The 17,314-nt window shown below is 34.9% G+C and overlaps 4 protein-coding genes and 1 non-coding gene across 5 annotated transcripts; 2 read left to right on the top strand and 3 right to left on the bottom strand.

The window, feature by feature from the left end:
• LOC104740843 (scarecrow-like protein 1) lies at positions 12-2,940 on the bottom strand. The gene is made up of 2 exons (XM_010461554.2): positions 2,564-2,940; positions 12-2,028 (listed from the first exon to the last, which is right to left on the bottom strand). The coding sequence occupies exon 2, from the start codon at positions 2,022-2,024 to the stop codon at positions 237-239; it is 1,788 nt and encodes a 595-aa protein (XP_010459856.1). The 5' UTR covers positions 2,025-2,028; positions 2,564-2,940; the 3' UTR covers positions 12-236.
• Positions 11,092-13,028, top strand: LOC104740842 (carboxyvinyl-carboxyphosphonate phosphorylmutase, chloroplastic). Its single transcript, XM_010461553.2, has 7 exons — positions 11,092-11,443; positions 11,549-11,622; positions 11,742-11,824; positions 11,992-12,016; positions 12,109-12,128; positions 12,209-12,364; positions 12,467-13,028. Exons 1-7 carry the CDS (start codon positions 11,154-11,156, stop codon positions 12,833-12,835), a joined length of 1,017 nt encoding a protein of 338 aa, XP_010459855.1. The 5' UTR covers positions 11,092-11,153; the 3' UTR covers positions 12,836-13,028.
• On the bottom strand, positions 12,678-14,340 carry LOC104743435 (probable indole-3-pyruvate monooxygenase YUCCA11). Its single transcript, XM_010464519.1, has 3 exons — positions 13,720-14,340; positions 13,274-13,630; positions 12,678-13,191 (listed from the first exon to the last, which is right to left on the bottom strand). The coding sequence occupies exons 1-3, from the start codon at positions 14,338-14,340 to the stop codon at positions 12,997-12,999; spliced, it is 1,173 nt and encodes a 390-aa protein (XP_010462821.1). The 3' UTR covers positions 12,678-12,996.
• On the top strand, positions 15,264-15,335 carry TRNAQ-UUG. The gene has a single exon. It is a non-coding gene; the product is annotated as a tRNA-Gln (tRNA).
• On the bottom strand, positions 15,513-16,920 carry LOC104743434 (F-box protein SKP2A). Its single transcript, XM_019236204.1, has 3 exons — positions 16,531-16,920; positions 16,289-16,430; positions 15,513-16,091 (listed from the first exon to the last, which is right to left on the bottom strand). The coding sequence occupies exons 1-3, from the start codon at positions 16,903-16,905 to the stop codon at positions 15,718-15,720; spliced, it is 891 nt and encodes a 296-aa protein (XP_019091749.1). The 5' UTR covers positions 16,906-16,920; the 3' UTR covers positions 15,513-15,717.

Raw genomic sequence — 17,314 nt, 5'->3', positions numbered from 1 at the left:
TAGGCTTTAGAACCAGAACTCTACTTTTACATAATAGAGAAAAAAGAAAGAAAAATCGATCCATAAGTGTTAAATTAGCTTTGTAACCTGTCTATGATTAACCTCTGATCTCTGGTTATAATACATGGAGATGAGTTAACCAGTTACACAATAACACAAGACAACAGTAAAAAACTAAAAACATAATATTGTTTTATGAAACTTAACGATTATATGTATATGATCTGTCACTTATCTTACCTCCAGGCTGAAGCAACGATTAAGCTTTTCTCCTCCCAGCAAAAATGGAGCTCACCCATTTCTTCTTTAAGCATGTAGTTATTGCAATATTGTTGCTTTATGAGGTTCTGTATATTGTTTGTTACTCTAGAACTCATTGGTTTTGGACTGAATCCCGCCATCATCATCCTCGCTCTCCATTTTCCAGCAGCCTCGTATCTCTCAATCCGTTCTTCTCCTTCGCAAGCAACAATGTTGACTATGTCTCTAGCAAGGCACTGTCTTTCTACGTTCATCCTCTCTTGGCTTTCTCTCGGAAGTGTCATGTCAAGAGAGTCAAAAACCGCTGAGTAGTACTCATACGCCTCTATGAATCTGGAGAAGAACGGGGAAGTGTTTGTGTTCACGTCTTGTTCAACAACTGTGACGAGCTTCGGGTTCAAGCTTTTGACCATGTGGAGTAGCTCGTCCCGCTGGTTTACAGTTGTGACACTCTCGTCAGGCATGTGATGAAGTTGGAATGCAAAGTTGACAATTAAGGTTTCTCCGGGTTTGCAACCGAGTGTAGATGGAGAGACTATTGAAGTCTTTGAAGGCACTGCTTTGAATTTGAAAGATACTCCATGATCTTTAGCGAGTTGCTCGAGTCTTAAACCGATGATACTTAACCCTCCGATAGAGCGTTGGACTGATTCAGGGTCATCAATACCAGTTAGCCTCAGGCGAGGACGTTTGCCAGGTAACTCAGCAATGCTTCTTATCAGTGTCATGTATTGGTTCCCTTGGTTTATATCGAAATCGATTATGTGCACTGCCTCTTCACCTTTGATTGCTTCAATGATCGCACCATTAGCTGCTAAAAACCCGAACTTGAAACAAGGGCAGACTTCAAACAGGACTTGCATAGCTGCAAGCCTCTCATCAGAAGGAGGCTCTTTGCATTTCAATGCTCTGTAGATGAATTTTCCTGAAGCAGCCATTCTTGCAGCTAGACCTTCCACCATGTAAGCTGCGATTCTCTGAGAAGGGTCTCCTTGGATTGAAACAATCTGCCTAAGCTCATTTACCATTGACAAAGCTTCCTCTGATTTCCCTTCGGATAGTGCACGAGCACAAGATATCAAGATTTGCTTTGGAGTGGTTTGGGACACAACTTCTTTGCTACTTACATGAGAGTTGGAATCTGCAGATGATGATTCTTTGGGAGAGTCCTGATGCTGTTCGCTTTCGTTTTGGTAAGACCATTCGTTGTCAATCTCCATCAGATTATCTATACCAACCATTTTATCATCTTCATCGCCAAGTAGAGCTCTTTCAAGCTCTTGAATCTTTGATCTCATTTGCTCATCATCAAACTCCTCCACCACATCCATGCTCGGACTGTAAGAAACAGCTTGGTAATCTCCCAAAGGCCTCGTAGACGATGTAGAGGTTGAGTCAAACGGTAACTGAAACTCCATGGAACATCCAAGAACCGGTCTGGACTGATAAGGAAATGAGTCCAAAGAGCCAAATGAGCTGACCGAGGCACCAGAGCCGATAGGGTGTTGTTGTACAAACTCATCTGTTGGCGAATCAAGAAAGTACTTCTCGTAACTTTGGCTTGGGTAAGAATCATCAGTCAGACAAGGGTTCTTGGACCTGTCTTGATCAAAGATCTGAGCAGAAGTGACACCACCAATGTTGTTAACATTCTCATTCAACGAGTAAAGCTTCGGGTTCCTATAAGAGGATGGCTCTGCTGACCTCACCAATGACATGATTCTCGCTTTGATATGTTCTCTAACCACAGTCTGTTCCACCATTCACCTGCAACCAAAACGTTCCCCCTTACATGTTAGATTCTTAAAATGTCACACACAGAAAAAACCTCAAACCACTGTGAGTCTGTGACTCTAACAAAAGCTTGTTGAATCATTCAAAAAGTACCCAAGAGATATACTTCCTAAAGATTAAGCCTTTTGTTACTAATTCATCATAGAGAAAACCAATTAAGGAGCTTTATGATGCAAATCTAAGAGTTGATTCTCCAAAGCAGAGACTATCATCCAAAAAACCATTGAGAATTGCAAATAGTTATGAAACTCCTACCAAACCCATGTAAAGATTCTTCCTTTCACACCTACCAATACCAAATCTACGCAATTCTCAAGGACATAGTCGATTAACCAAGAAATTTACTCCAATAGACGCAATTCAGAACAATCAGAGCACAAAGATCTATACTTTAATTGTCATATGACTGGTTTAAAACAACATATCAACCAAGTTAAAGTATAGATTAGAGTTAAGGATAAAAAGGACCAGGAAACAAAAAAAAAAGCTCGGATGATGAAGCCATTACCAGGAGAGATTAGAGAGAGAGCAAAAAGGGTCGGTCGGTCTTTGGATTGAAGAGGATGCCCAAATGAAGAAATTGACAAGAAGAAATCTAATATATAAAAAACGTCGGAAAAGCACTTAAAGGAAGAAACAAAAGCCTCAAAGGTTTGACCTTTTGGGTCTTACTGTTTACACAGAAGAAGACAGAAACGAGAGAGAAGAGAGAGATAATATACACGTTGGTTTGTCTCTGTGTCTGTGGTCGTTGTTTTAAGATGTGTTTACTCTTTCTTTTAAAGATTCATACTTTTAAAGACTCGTGTGGTGTTAGGTTTTTTACTTACTTTGGAACAAACCAAAAAAAAGTTTCTGAAATGGAAGAAAAAAATAAAACTTGGTCTGAATTTTGGTTTTTTGTAAGAGGTACGAAACATAGAAATTTTCTTGGTAAAATAGCTTAATGAGAGACTTTATAAAATTCTTTGAATTTTTCTAGCTCTACTGTTCCAGAAGGTAACTGAAATTAGTGATTAATAAATTAAAGTATCTGACTTGGAAAAGGGAATAAGATATACTACTACTGTAATTAGCAGTTCCGTGTCGGTTTTGGTTTCGATCAATTTTTGTTGACCAGTTAATTTGTCACTCGGTTTTATATATAGTAATATTTGGTTTATGACAGTATTAATTTTAGTATATAATGAGAAAAATACAAACCGTTGGATATGTCATATGTCTGAGAATAAATATGACGGAAGCGATCGTGGGGTGACGAAGGTGCGTACGACAGTTCCCACTAATTGATATTTATTGGATTAAATAAAAATATTCACGATTTCATGCTGTTAGTGCAGTTTAACGTGTTGATTTTTTGTGAAGTATTCAAACGCTCTCTCTTTTTTCTTTGTCAACTTGAGAAACTACTTTTATTAATTACTGTTGTATTAGCTTATCTCATTTACTTATTTCAAAATTCAAGGAAAAGAAAGAAAAAACTCGAGTTGTATACCACTTTTTTCAATTTCCTTTTTCCTGTTTAGAGTAAAATGTCAAAAAAAAAAAAAAAATACTCCACCAAAGCTTAGGATTAGTTCTTCTTAATTATGTACCGATTAAGAGATATTATAGGTTCGGTCACTCGGTGTAATTAGTTTGATTCGATAACTGTGAATGGACAACAGCAATTTAGGTTGATGAACACTGAACTTAACTTGCATATATTTGTTATGTGTAAGCAGTGTAACGAATATGTTTTAAAATATGTTGTTTACGGAAGTCATTTTTTCCCCTGCAATAGCTTAATTAAATTAGTGACTTACACACAATTGAGGTTGAGCGATTGTTTATAAATACAAGTTTCCAAAGTTTAGTGGGACATAAAAAGTCTCCACGGTAAATTGATTGTTTACCAAGTAATGATCATTAAACAATGTGTAAAGAATCTAACCACAATTTGTTTGTTTTATTTTAACAAGAAATTTTGTTGTTTTATTTAAAATATGGTGAAGAATAATAGAGGATACTAAAACATTTGACGCAGAGTCTTTATCAACCCTTATCCTCGCAATACCCACATAAGAGACTTCTCTATCTCTTAATCTTTATCCATTACGTAACTTCTGTTTTTATTTGTTACAAATTAAGAAAACCTTATATCTCATGTTTAGTCGAAGTACATTCACAATATGGAGTTAAGCACCTCACGAACAATATTTGATATATTCAACCATTATGCAGAAATTTCTTTTTCCAAAAGGAAAAGTGTACAACTCACTGAATAAAGGTGCTTTCGTATGCTATAGTGTTTACCAATTACCATATTGGAGGAATTAATTCAAATGGAAGTTTCTTTAAACAAATGATGTTATTTACTAGCTAGTTTGGTTATTGTTGTTTTTTGTTCTTTTGACGAAGTATTAAAGTGTGAATAGAATAAATCATCTGCATTGTAACAAAAAGCCTCCAACAAATTAAGCTTTTCATCACTTAATTCTCTAAACTTCCTATTCATTTAGATTTCTTTTATATGTAAGAAAACTGTAAAAAAATTACGAGTCAAATCGCTGATAATTGCTTAAGTGAAACGGATGGTACATATGTTATGATCTATATACCCTATAAAGAAAATATTATCTCAAAGAAGTGGGATTGTTTGGTCCTAAACACATGTAAGCGTGGCTGCGCCATGGAATATTTGTTTGGATTCATATTTATTAGTCTCCGACCAGCATGTCCTATGATTTCAAAAAGCTCTCAATAATAATATATAGTTAATATGAAATAATTATTTTCATATGAGGATAAAAGTCTTATGGACCAAAATCTATATAATTTATGTTTCACTAGTCCATTAGATAAACTAATAAGAAATTGAAATCCACGCCTTCTCTACACATACTTCTTAATTTAGATAACTTCATCTACTAGGTTTTACTCGTCTTCATTCAATAACTCAAACGTAAAATGAATGAAAATATATTTACGGATCAAATTAATGCATAATAACATATGAGCTATACCGGAAGCAGATCATTTTAAACAAGAGAAGATGTTATAGAAATTTGAAATTAAAAACTTCAAAGATCACTGGAATTATGTTTGTTTTAAAAAGTTGCACCTAATAAAATAAAATAACTAATGTAGTTAGTGTTGATCAAAACTTGAAAATACCAACCTGACCAAAATCCCAATAGATATATACTTTTCCATGGACTCAGTAGTTAATAGTTTTTTTTTTTTTTTGCAGTACAAACTTACCAGCAAACCTCTAATGAGATTTATAGACATAACCAAACTGCTCCTCATTCCTATAGATATAGTAGATTTGAATTTCTTATTGCAAATAATCTTTTAACTTTTAAACTATAGTGAACATTTAAGCAAATCAGTATAATCTGAATTTATTATTATCAACTAGATTATATAAAAATGAATTTATGTAAAATACATAGGATTCAAAATCTTATTAAAAACTTGTTTTTATGAAAAATTCACTAGTAAGGTGTTGATTGGTTCTCCCACAATTACCAAATGTTACATTTACGTAAAAACAAGTTTTCATATTATTATAATAATATATAAGTCAATTGTATTCATATTAATTTCAAATCATCAATATCTTAAAATTAATCATTTTCTATTTTAAAAAATCTTGTTTTGAATCTCAAGAAAGCTGTTTGAAACTCCAATAAAGTTTGTATTACAATTTCATCATGTAATTCTCTAATCTCCTATTTGTGTTTTTTTTTTTTAATGTAATGAACATTGGGTTTAACATGTTTTTTTTACAACGGTAAAAAGTCTCCCATTGAGAAATCTTTTGGAATCATGAACAACATGTGTTATGCATAACAATTAAACAATTGTATGGTCTAAATCAAAACATTATAAGTTATTTCAAACTAATTAGTGGGAAATCATACCAAGAATATGAGGCAATTTTTGAAACTTTAAAGGATCAAAGAAGCTGCCAATATGAAACTTTAGAGGATGAAATTGATCACCATCTTCGAATATGAAAATTTCAAATGTATTTGAAGTAATTTAAATGAATTATGAATCTCTTCTATTTGCAAAACATCTAATCTAAAGTGCTTGTGGCCAGAAATAATAAGTAAATATGTGGCCGTTATTGCAATTATATCATATAGCTTTACTGGTTAAGTACTAGGGAGAAATAGAAAGGTCGTGAGTTCGACCACCACAGTTGCAAAAATCTTTTTTTTTGTGTGTGCTTGTTGCCTTCCCCTGCTTGTTTTAAAATTACATACAATTATAATCATAAACATGTGTGACACGTGTTCATCATTGGACTAAGTAACTTTATTTAGCATCTTCAATCTTTATTTATACGATTTGATTAAATTGATGATTCTACTTATTAGCAAAACCTACGAAGATGTCGATGTTAATGGCGGTCACTCTGCTGCTCAAACTCTTCGATTTCAGCTAGAACCGGGCGAAACCCTCGCGCAGTGTGATCGGCTGCTTATCCGAAAATGCGTCACGTGTTCATCGTCTGATCGAAGAGCAAGGCGCCGTGCTTATTCCCGGAGTCTACGATGCTTTATCTGCGGCTATCGTGCAGCATACCGGATTCTCCGCCGCGTTGATCTCCGGTTACGCTCTCTCCGCCGTGACTTTTATTAATTACTGTTGTATTAGGTTATCTCATTTTCTAATTCCAAAACAAAACAAAATTCAAGGAGAACAAAGAAAAAAAATCGAATTGTATACCACTTTTAGGCCTTGAATGACAAGTAGATTCTACTATAGTTTTTGGATTTTGTTTTTCAAAAACCAATTTTTTCTCCATTCAAGATTATAAGTTAAATAGATTTCCTAAAAAATAGGAAAACTAGTTTTAAGCTTTTCTTTACAAATATTAACAAAAACTAGAATCCACATAATTATAGATTTTAGGGAAAATTTACGATTTTTTTTTTTTTTTTTTTTTATGTTTCTTTATGTAATTATTTTAAAAATAACTTTCTTACAAAAAAACTAAAATCCCAAAAATCAAAAACCAAAAACTAAAATCTAAAATCTATAATCTAAAAACCATGGCCTTATTTTTTTTTTCCTGTTTTGAGTACAATGTCAAAAAAAATAAAAATAAAAAATAAATATTATACCAAAGGTTAGGATATGTTAATTCTTCTTAATTCAATGTGTAAAGAAGATTCTTAATTCAACGATTTTTGTAGTTTTAAGAAAAAAAATTACTAGACCGAGTAAGAGATATTAGGTTCGGTCATTCGGTGTAATTAGTTTGATTACAATTTTATTTAACTGTGAATGCACAACAGCAATTTAGGTTGATGAACACTGAGCTTAACTTGCATATATTTGTTATGTGTAAGTGTAACGAAAATGTTTTAAAATATGTTATTTACGGGAGTCCTTGTTTCCCTGCAATAGCTTAATTAATATAATTAGTGACTTACACACAATTGAGCGATTGTTTATAAAATACAAGTTTCCAAAGTTTAGTGGGACATAAAAAGTCTTCAAGGTAAAATGATTGTTTGCCATAATGATCATTAAACAATGTGTAAAGAATCTAATCACAATTTTTTTATTTTAACAAGAAATTTTGTTGTTTTATTTAAAATATGGTGAAGAATAACAGAGGATACGACTAAACATTTGACGCATAGTCTTTATCAACCTTATCCTCGCAATACCCACATAAGAGACTTTTCTATCTCTTAATCTTATCCATTACGTAACTTCTGTTTTTATTTGTTACAAAGAAAACCTTATATCTCATGTTTAGTCGAAGTACATTTATAATATGGATTAACCTCACGAACAATATTTTAAAGTCAACCATTATGCAGAAATTAAACTTTCCAAAAGAAAAAGTGTACAACTCATTGAGTAAAGGTGCTTTCGTATGCTATAATGTTTACCATATTGGATTCAAATGGAAGTTTTGTAAAGAAATGATTTTATTTTCTAGCTAGTTGGTTCGTTGTTGTTGTTTTTTTTTTCTTTTGACAAAGTATTAATTAAAGTGTGAATAGAGCTGCTTGGAATCTCAAATTATTAGAAAGATTGTTAAAACTCCAATAAAGCTTTTTATGAGAGTTTGTATTACATTTTCATCATGTAAATTCTCTAACCTCCTATTCATGTTTTTTTGTTTTTAATGTAAGAAAACTGTGAAATTTTACGAGTCAAATCGCTGTTCACATATTTGCTTAATTAAGTCTATACGGACCGATGTTAGTTAGGTTTATTTCTACATATCTATATATATTAAGAAAATATTATCACAAAGAAGTGGGATGTTTGATCTCAAACACATGCAAGCGTGGCTGTGCCATGGAATATTTGCTTTGGATTCATATTTACTAGTCTCCGACCAGCATGTCCCATGATTTCAAAAAGCTCTCAATAATATATCCTCATATGAAATTATTAATATTCATATGAGGATAAAGTTTTACGGACAAAACCATCTATATAATTTATTTCACTAGTCCATTAGATAAATTAATAAGAGATTGAAATCCACGTGTTGTCTACACAGATTTCTTCCTTATCAAAATTATTCAACCAAACGAATGGAAATATCAAATTAATGACCTAACAAGAAGACAATATAATAAGAATTTGGAAATTAAATACTTGAAAGATCACTGGAATTAATTACGTGTGTGTGTTTTCTTTTTAAAGAAGTTACCAACAATAAAATAAAAGAACTGATAATCGAACTTAAAGTTGATCAAAACTTAACAATTAACCTAATCAAAATTGTAATGGATATCTAATTTTCCAAGGTATATACACTGGTAGGCCCGTACTCGGCCCACGGACTCACTTCTTATTCTTCCTCCTAATAAAAGAATAAATTTATATATTATTGAATTTAAGCAAGTGCATACAGTCTGAATTTATTATTATCAACTCGGTATATAAAAATGCATTTAAATGATAAACACTCAAAAAATAGTATGTATGAAAATGCACTAGTAATATAACTGATTTTTTTATACATCAATATTAACAATATCACAAACTACCAAAATGTTGATTAGTTCTCCCACTATCACCCATAAATGATGTATTTTAAGTTTGAAAAATGTATTCTCAATAATAATTTATTTTTAGTTTATTATAATAATTTATAATTCAGTTATATTCATTTCAAAGGTGCTAAAACTATAAAATTAATTCAATAGATAAATTCATATATAATTTTTATTTAAAATAAACTAACATTTGTAAACTTTTGTATAAATTACTTTATAAACCTACAAAATATTGTAATCTATGTGATTTTACAAAAGAATACATGTTAAATAAATTTTAAATATTTGAAAAACACACAATTTGATAACTGTTTACAATAAAATGATAAAAATAAACAAAGTGTATGAAATGTATATACTGGATCATCAATATTTAGAAATATAAATGTATACACTGGATCATCAATATTTAGAAATATAACTTTATTTGTTTATTTCCAAAAAACTTCTTTATTTTACCAATTTTTTTCTAGACAAAGTATTTCAGTCAAGGGAACATGTAGAATATATATTTCCAACGCATATTTTCTTATGACGAATTGCTCTTACACTAACGTTCTTTGCTAATTGAGACGTCAAAATTGAACCTTGGTTTAAGTCATGGTAGTTAGAAGCGTTAAAGATATGCAGCTTCCTCTACGCATTGTGGATACGTCTTCCTTGAACATGTGGTACAAACGTAGCGATGTCGATTCATCATACTTATACTTTCTCATATATCACAAGGATGGATATAGCAGTCTCGAGAACCATGTGATGATGAGATTATTCACTGAACTTTTAAAGGATGAAGTGACGGATATCTTATACCAGGTCAGTGCATCTAATTCCTTTATGAGAGAAGCTTTTGTATGTTGTCTACTATATATATTTGATATGATGTTAATTTCTTGGTATGCAGAACCATGAAGGCGGACTTTCCTCTTCAATAACACTACATGGTGACCAGCTGTTGCTGAAAGTCTCTGGATATTGGGAGAAGCTCAATCTCTGCTTATGAGATTTACTACCAACACGGAACATATAAGCTGTTGTACAGCTCAATTGCTTTGGACTCCGATCCATATTCAAAGAGATCTTTGCCAATTTTATTCGAAAAAGAAGTCAAAGTATGTCGTTGTGTAAACAGAACGAAAGATTTCTCTTAGTCCATAACCATAAATGATAGAATATGTCTCCGTTTAGTTAAACACCTTAAACTAATAACAAGAAATATTCTCTAACGAGATTATAGAAACTTAGATTCAAAAATATGTCTTGATTGTTATATATACAGTATTATTATAGAAGAAATATTTTCTATCATTACTCCATTGGTTTTTTTAGTTGCCCTTCTAGAATAAAAAAAAAATTATAATAGTTATAGTTTTAGATTTCCAATGCATATATTTAGTAAAAATACCAATTTTATCTCAATTGTTTTAATATATTAACAAATAAAAAATAAAAATATATTAAATAAAAGGTAAATTAAAAAAATTTAGTTGTGTTCTTGATCTGTGTAAAAACCCTTTAAATGATAACTAATTTGAAACAGAGGGAATATTAATTAATTGGTGAACCGTGAACCCTAATCATTTTTGTCTCGGCATAATATTTGAAAGTCACTAAATATTCTTAATCCCCTGTATATAAAACGCGGACCGGATGTTTTTTCTTTATATTGATGTGACTTATCTCTTCTTCACTTGGTGTATGGAGAAATCTAGCCTTGCAGCTACTTAAACAACTTTAAAAAAAAAAATGGTTTACATGATTACCATCGAACTAAGTACGTTATTATACTATTATTAACACAAAAGAACGTGCCTACCTAACCAAAGGCCTTCCCCTGCAACACTGTTTTTAAAATATGGATTTAGAACCTAAAGTAAGGTTTTAATTATAATGATCTTTTTAAAATTCTGGATTAATTAGTACGTACAGTTAAAATATAGCACATAAACATGTGACACGTGGACATCCCTGAAATAAAAGTAACTTTATTATCGAGACATATTTATGATGTCCTAGCTTCTTCACTCTCTTCTTCACTCTCCTGCTTCGGTAAAAAATTCTTGAGAGCTTCGAGAAATGTCGATGTTAATAGCGGCTAAATCCGCTTCACTCTGCTGCTCAAACCCTTCGATTTCAGATAGAACCGGGCGAAATCCTCGCGCAGTCCGATCGGCTGCTTATCCGACGGTGAGAATGCAGTCACGTGTTCACCGTCTGATTGAAGAGCAAGGCGCCGTGCTTGTTCCTGGAATCTACGACGCTTTATCGGCGGCTATCGTGCAGCAGACCGGATTCTCCGCCGCTTTGATCTCCGGTTACGCTCTCTCCGCCGTGACTTTGGGAAAACCCGATTTCGGTTTGATAACGTGAGCGCCCGCCGCTGCATTTAAATCTCCGGCTATTTTTTGTTCTTTAGTTAGTTGGAAACTACAACTTCTGTCGTTTTATTTGTTTTGTTCTGTCGGTTTTAGACCCCCGGAGATGGCAGCAACGGCGAGAGCAGTTTGTGCTGCTGCTCCAAAGATTCCAATCTTTGCGGATGGAGGCAAGTCCTGAATCTGAAACCTTTAACAATATCACTACTTTACATAGAAAGATTTCAAATTCTCTTTTGGTGGACGTCAATGATAGTTGAAGACTTCGTTATTTGACATTGTTTCTCAGATACTGGTGGAGGAAATGCTCTCAATGTTCAAAGAACTATAAAGGACTTAATCGCAGCTGGTGCTGCTGGTTGCTTCCTTGAGGTAATCATACTAGTTTTTGGTTTCTAGTGATGGTTGTGTAAATGTATATTCATGTGTTTCATTGAATAGCCATACTTGTGTTCATTTGAGTAAATTACAAGACAGTTTGTCCTCCCTGTGAACCCGTTCACCTTGACTTGTGCTAATGTTAATTGGGTTTCTTGCAGGACCAGGCATGGCCAAAGAGGTGTGGTAAGAGACATTATCTTCTTATTCCTTCTCAGCAAAGTTAAATGCTATTGTCAAATGTTTTAACTGTTTGGCTCTCTCTATTGTTTGTGTAGGGCATATGCGTGGCAAAGAGGTATTGGTTTCAATGTCCTCCTCCTTAGTTCAGATGCAGATGACTTGAGTTATATTATTTGGCTACTAACTTGGAAACAGGTCATACCTGCCGAGGAGCACGCTGCTAAAATAGCATCAGCAAGAGACGCTATTGGAGATTCTGACTTTTTCCTCATTGCAAGGACTGATGCGCGTGCCCTTTCAGCTAAAACAGGACTTTCAGATGCCATTGACCGTGCTAATCTCTACATGGAGGTTACTACTACTATACCATGTTGTGTTAACAACACTAGAATCTAATCCCCTTTGTTTTATAAGAAAGCAGAATGGTTGGATAGTAATGGAAACAATGTGCAGGCTGGAGCTGATGCTTCCTTCGTTGAGGCACCAAGGGATGATGATGAGCTTAAGGAAATTGGAAAGCGCACAAAAGGTTACCGAGTTTGTAACATGCTTGAAGGTGGACGCACGCCATTACATACACCTGATGAGCTTAAAGAAATGGGATTTCATCTGATTGCTCACCCACTTACCTCGCTCTATGCATCGACTAGAGCTCTTGTCGATGTTCTCAAGATTCTCAAGGAAAAGGGAACCACCAAAGATCACTTAGAAAAGATGATTACGTTCAAGGAGTTTAACCGTTTGGTGGACTTGGATTCATGGTATGAGCTCGAAACCAAGTACTCAAACCTCAGGAACGCTCTTGGCGAAACAAAGTCATGAGATTCTGACAAACTCTGGCCACAATGGAAGCTCTCATGCCAATGGTCTCTGACGATTTGATCCAGTAATGTGTCATCAATAATGTTATCTTCTTTCTCACTTGTTATGAATCAATAATTGTGATTTTGACATGTAAAAATCGCAAAAAACTTCTAATTTTATTAGTACATCTTGTTCTTGTTTCTCCGACAAACCAGAGAAGCAATGTCTATAGCAATGTTCTGAGCATCTCTTGAAATACCAGCCAAACCTTGTCTCCCAAACCCAACACTGTACAACCCGTTCTTCCCCTTCCAGTGACACGGGAACTCACGTTTCGGCATCCCATTCTCGTTGAACAGATCACCATCATCAACCTGTGTCACATCAGGAGCCATTAAAACAAGAACAGAGTTTTATGTTCTCTGTTTCTGTCTGTATCTGAAGTTGCAAATATACCTTAAGCCATTTCGAAACGCTGCTTTTGTAACCAGTTGCGAACACAATAGAGTCTATGTGTTTGGTCTTTCCATCTATAAACTCCACTCTCTTCCCTTCTATACGCTTAATAGACGGCACAACCTGAACCTTGCCGGACTTAATCTCTCCGACGCAGCCTACGTCGATGGTTGGTGACCTACCGGTGATAAGCTTGTTCATAAACGGGCCGTTCTTGGGTCTCACAAGCCCATATCTTGAAGTATTACCAAACCTCAGCTCCGCGAGTAAGAGACACAAACGGTCAACTAATTTTACCGGTAAAAAACTGAGCAACGACATTCCTATCCGTACGATAGATCTCGTCAACACGTGCACCTATACATCAGTTACGATATTGTAATCTTATTATAAAGTTTTATTAACATGAGTTTTATTAATATGTATATATATAGTTAGTTACTTACGGGGCTACGAACAACGATGGAGACCTTAGCGCTGCACTTAGACAGTTCATAAGCAATCTCCATACCGGAATTCCCACATCCGACGACTAAAACATCTTTTCCGGAGAAATTATCACCGTTCTTGTATTCACTTGAATGCAAGTACTCTCCTTTAAACCTCTCTACAAGCCCCGGAATCTCCGGGATCACACCTTCGCTGTTCTCTCCCGTCGCTGCAACCACATACTCCGCCGAGTAAACTTCTGTCGACATCTTTGTTTCACTATCCACCTCAACGATCCATCGACTATCTTTGAAGTGTGCGGATTTCACCTTGCGGTTATACCTAGGGTTTACGTTGAAACGTGTGACGTATTCGTCAAGGTAACTGATGAAACCTAGCTTGGAGACGAATGTAGGAGTGTTTGAAGGGAATGGCATGTGAGGGAGTTGACAGAATTGCTTTGCGAGGTGAAGACTGAGACGATCGTAAGACCTTGTTTTCCAGAGAGAGGCACTGCAATCTTCTCTTTCGACCACTATGTTCGGTATCTTCAACCGGTTCAGACAAGCTGATGTGGCTAAACCGGCTGGTCCTGCACCGATTATGAGAACCAGAATCTTGACTTCTTCTTTCACCATTTTTTGTTGTTGTTGCTTCTGCTGCTGTTGTTGTTGTTTTGTCAGTGTTGTAGTATGATTATTAACGCAGTGACACTCACGCTGTCAAAACTGGACTGGGATGTGTATCTATTTATATGCATGACTGAAATTTTTTGGTCATTAAATGATTGGAATTACATAAATTATAAAATAGTATGTTGATTACTCGAATTAGTGAATCATAGGATATGTTGGACGAAATCATACTCTTTTTTTGCTGTTTTGGCAAGTGATTTTCTCTGTGGAATTAGTCTTAGATTAAGTCAACGCGGTTGTCAATTTTAAGAGTTTCCGTAATTACTCTAGTCAATAGCTTCTAAATAACATTTAGCTTTGGCCCAAAATTTTCATTTATCGAATTCACATTCACTAATAAGTAGACAATTAATAAGTGTCGCACTTAATTACGACGGTACTAGTACGGAGAAAAATGAAGCACGATACCTTAGTACCTAGTACTAGCTAGGGTTGGATCTTGGATATGATTATTACAACTTTACAATGCATAGAGTACTATGACTTAGTGCTTATTGTCGTTTGTGTCCGAAATTAGAAATCTGAGAATGACAAACGAAGCTGTTAAGTGTTAAGCACCTAGGCGAAACCTAGCTCCACATTTGAAACTATTTTAGGTGAATCATCTTGACCAAATTATTCTTTCAATTTGACCTAGACATTACAAATTAAAATTTGAAACTCAAAATGAACACCGCGTGTATACCGTTTATGATGCTTCACTTCACACATCAGCATATGTGGGCATACGGTTATTGCGTTGTGGGTGAAACCATGTTATTTTTTAATCTCAACTACGGAATATGATTGATCAGCGGTAACTTTGTACAAATCAGAGCTGTTATAGTCTATCTATATATAGCTTTTATATTGAAAGATAACAAAAAGGTTCTATGGTGTAGTGGTTAGCACTCTGGACTTTGAATCCAGCGACCTGGGTTCGACTCCCGGTAGGACCTTATCTTTTTCACTATACACACTGAAACACGCGTCCAAATCAATTGCCCATTTTCTTGTTTTTGTCTATTATCATCCTCAGGATTTTACAATCCCAAGGAATTGTATGCACCATATCAAACAAAGATTATGATTATTGACTGACATGGATCTTTAACAATGTAAAAGAAGGCTTAAAATATGTAAGAGGGACTCTAATTTCACTAATAAGTAGTAACAAAGAGGTCTTAATGAACAAAGCACCAAAATATCTTTCAAGACAAAGAAAGAACTCAAAAGCTCCATAAGGTTTCACATTCACCTTGAAAAGCTACTTCGTTTATAATAATACTAATCACATCTCAACATTGATGCTTCTATATACAACCTATCTAGTCTTCTGTTTTAGTGAGCCGGATGAGGAACCGGGTTGTGTGCGCGATGAGCCTGAAGGATACAAGCACAGTGCACAGATGTCAAGTTCAGACAACCGCTCATGACAAGTGAATGCCTTCCAGAACATGTGTGAAGAGCAGGAAAGGTATCGCAAACAGCTTGAACCGCTGAAGGTGTAAGGGCAGTGCATTGGCTAATGTTGAGACTTCTCAATCCTTCCTCATCGTATTTGCCTTTCTTAACCGATTTCCATGAACCTGGTTTGTTCTTTACCCCGCTTTGAGCTAGTGAGTACATAGCCCTGTCTGTTATGTTTCTGCAATAGTATAACCCCAGTGACCTCAAGTGGACACACCAGTCTGCTAGAGCTACCACACTCTCATCTGCAAAATATTACATGACAAAACCGAATTGGATTACACACTTTTTAAGGACCTCAAGGTCAAGGGTTTTGTGAGTCCATCTATACAACAACCTAGTTTCTAGTCTTGTTTAGTTCAATGCAAATATCAAATCAAAGTGCGATACAGAGGAGATACCAATGATCTTAACTTCAAGTCAGCTTAACTATGTGAAATACCTGTAATTAGAACACAGCCACAGAGGTCAAGGGTCCTGAGATCTGGGCAGCCATAAGCTAAACTCATTACCCCTTCATCACTGATATTCTCACACCATCCCAAATTCAGTGACTGCATCTGACTGCAGTTATTCCCAATAGCCTGCACAAAATCAAGATGAACAAAGACTTCAATTCTACCACTTTTATAACCAATGAAGCAAAACCAGATTGAGAGAGAACACTAAGAAACAAAGATTCACCTCCAAAGCATAGTCAGATACAGCATTGACACATCCGCAGAGATTCAAAACTTTAAGCTTTCTGCAGAATCTGGTCAGATACGCAATAGCAGTGTCGCTGAATGAAGTGCATCCGCTAAGGTTGAGTTTTGTGAGGTCAGGGCAACCATGAGCAGGTGCATAGAGGGAACGATCGGTAAGTCTCAAACTTTTGCTGAGATCAAGCTCTTGTAGCTCATGGCAGTGATTTGCTATGGCCTCCACTGCATTGTCCTCTAGCTGTGGTTTGTCCTGCCGCAGTATTAAAGTCTGCAGCTTTGCGATCTTTGGAGCAAGAGAAAGAACCAAGCTGTTCATGTTGTTGTTGCACCTGATTAAAAAGAAGGAAAAAAACATCAGAGAGTGTAGACAAAAGATTCAATGTAAATACACTGAACATGCTTCAAGTGTTTCAAACATGCAAGAGTCATCTTCAGACTATTCCTCTCGATTAAAAGAGCTTGGTTTTACCTTCCTAATGAAACCTTATCTATCATATTAAAGGATTCATCAAAATGTAAAGCAGCTTTTCTCACTTGTTTCCATATATCAAAATTACCATCAACAAATGAGTGAAATGTTCTTCAAAACAAAAAAAAGATCTGATCTTTACACAAAAACCAGACAATAAACCAGCATAACCTTAAACCACAAGATGAAATCAAGACTCTGGAAACTCAGCTCAGCTCCAACTTCAAATCCAAAACACCAACACAGAGTTGAGGGTTCTAAGGTGAGAGAGAGAGAGAGAGAGAGAGAGAGAGAG

This window comes from Camelina sativa, chromosome 14 (assembly GCF_000633955.1).
Source record: "Camelina sativa cultivar DH55 chromosome 14, Cs, whole genome shotgun sequence".
NCBI classification, from domain to species: Eukaryota; Viridiplantae; Streptophyta; class Magnoliopsida; order Brassicales; family Brassicaceae; genus Camelina; species Camelina sativa.
The sequence above is the reverse complement of the archived record's forward strand: the minus strand, read 5'-3'. Positions and strand labels throughout refer to the sequence as shown.

Coding starts and splice junctions, on each gene's coding strand:
- LOC104743434 (XM_019236204.1), bottom strand. CDS start 16,905: ATGTTTTTTTCCTTCTTTTTAATCAGGTGCAACAACAACATGAACAGC. Junction 16,431..16,530: donor TATCTGACTATGCTTTGGAG/GTGAATCTTTGT, acceptor GATTTTGTGCAG/GCTATTGGGAATAACTGCAG. Junction 16,092..16,288: donor TGGCTGTGTTCTAATTACAG/GTATTTCACATA, acceptor AATATTTTGCAG/ATGAGAGTGTGGTAGCTCTA.
- LOC104743435 (XM_010464519.1), bottom strand. CDS start 14,340: ATGGTGAAAGAAGAAGTCAAGATTCTGGTTCTCATAATCGGTGCAGGA. Junction 13,631..13,719: donor CCATCGTTGTTCGTAGCCCC/GTAAGTAACTAA, acceptor ACTGATGTATAG/GTGCACGTGTTGACGAGATC. Junction 13,192..13,273: donor GCGTTTCGAAATGGCTTAAG/GTATATTTGCAA, acceptor GATGTGACACAG/GTTGATGATGGTGATCTGTT.
- LOC104740843 (XM_010461554.2), bottom strand. CDS start 2,024: ATGGTGGAACAGACTGTGGTTAGAGAACATATCAAAGCGAGAATCATG.
- LOC104740842 (XM_010461553.2), top strand. CDS start 11,154: ATGTCGATGTTAATAGCGGCTAAATCCGCTTCACTCTGCTGCTCAAAC. Junction 11,825..11,991: donor CTGCTGGTTGCTTCCTTGAG/GTAATCATACTA, acceptor GGTTTCTTGCAG/GACCAGGCATGGCCAAAGAG. Junction 12,129..12,208: donor GGCATATGCGTGGCAAAGAG/GTATTGGTTTCA, acceptor ACTTGGAAACAG/GTCATACCTGCCGAGGAGCA.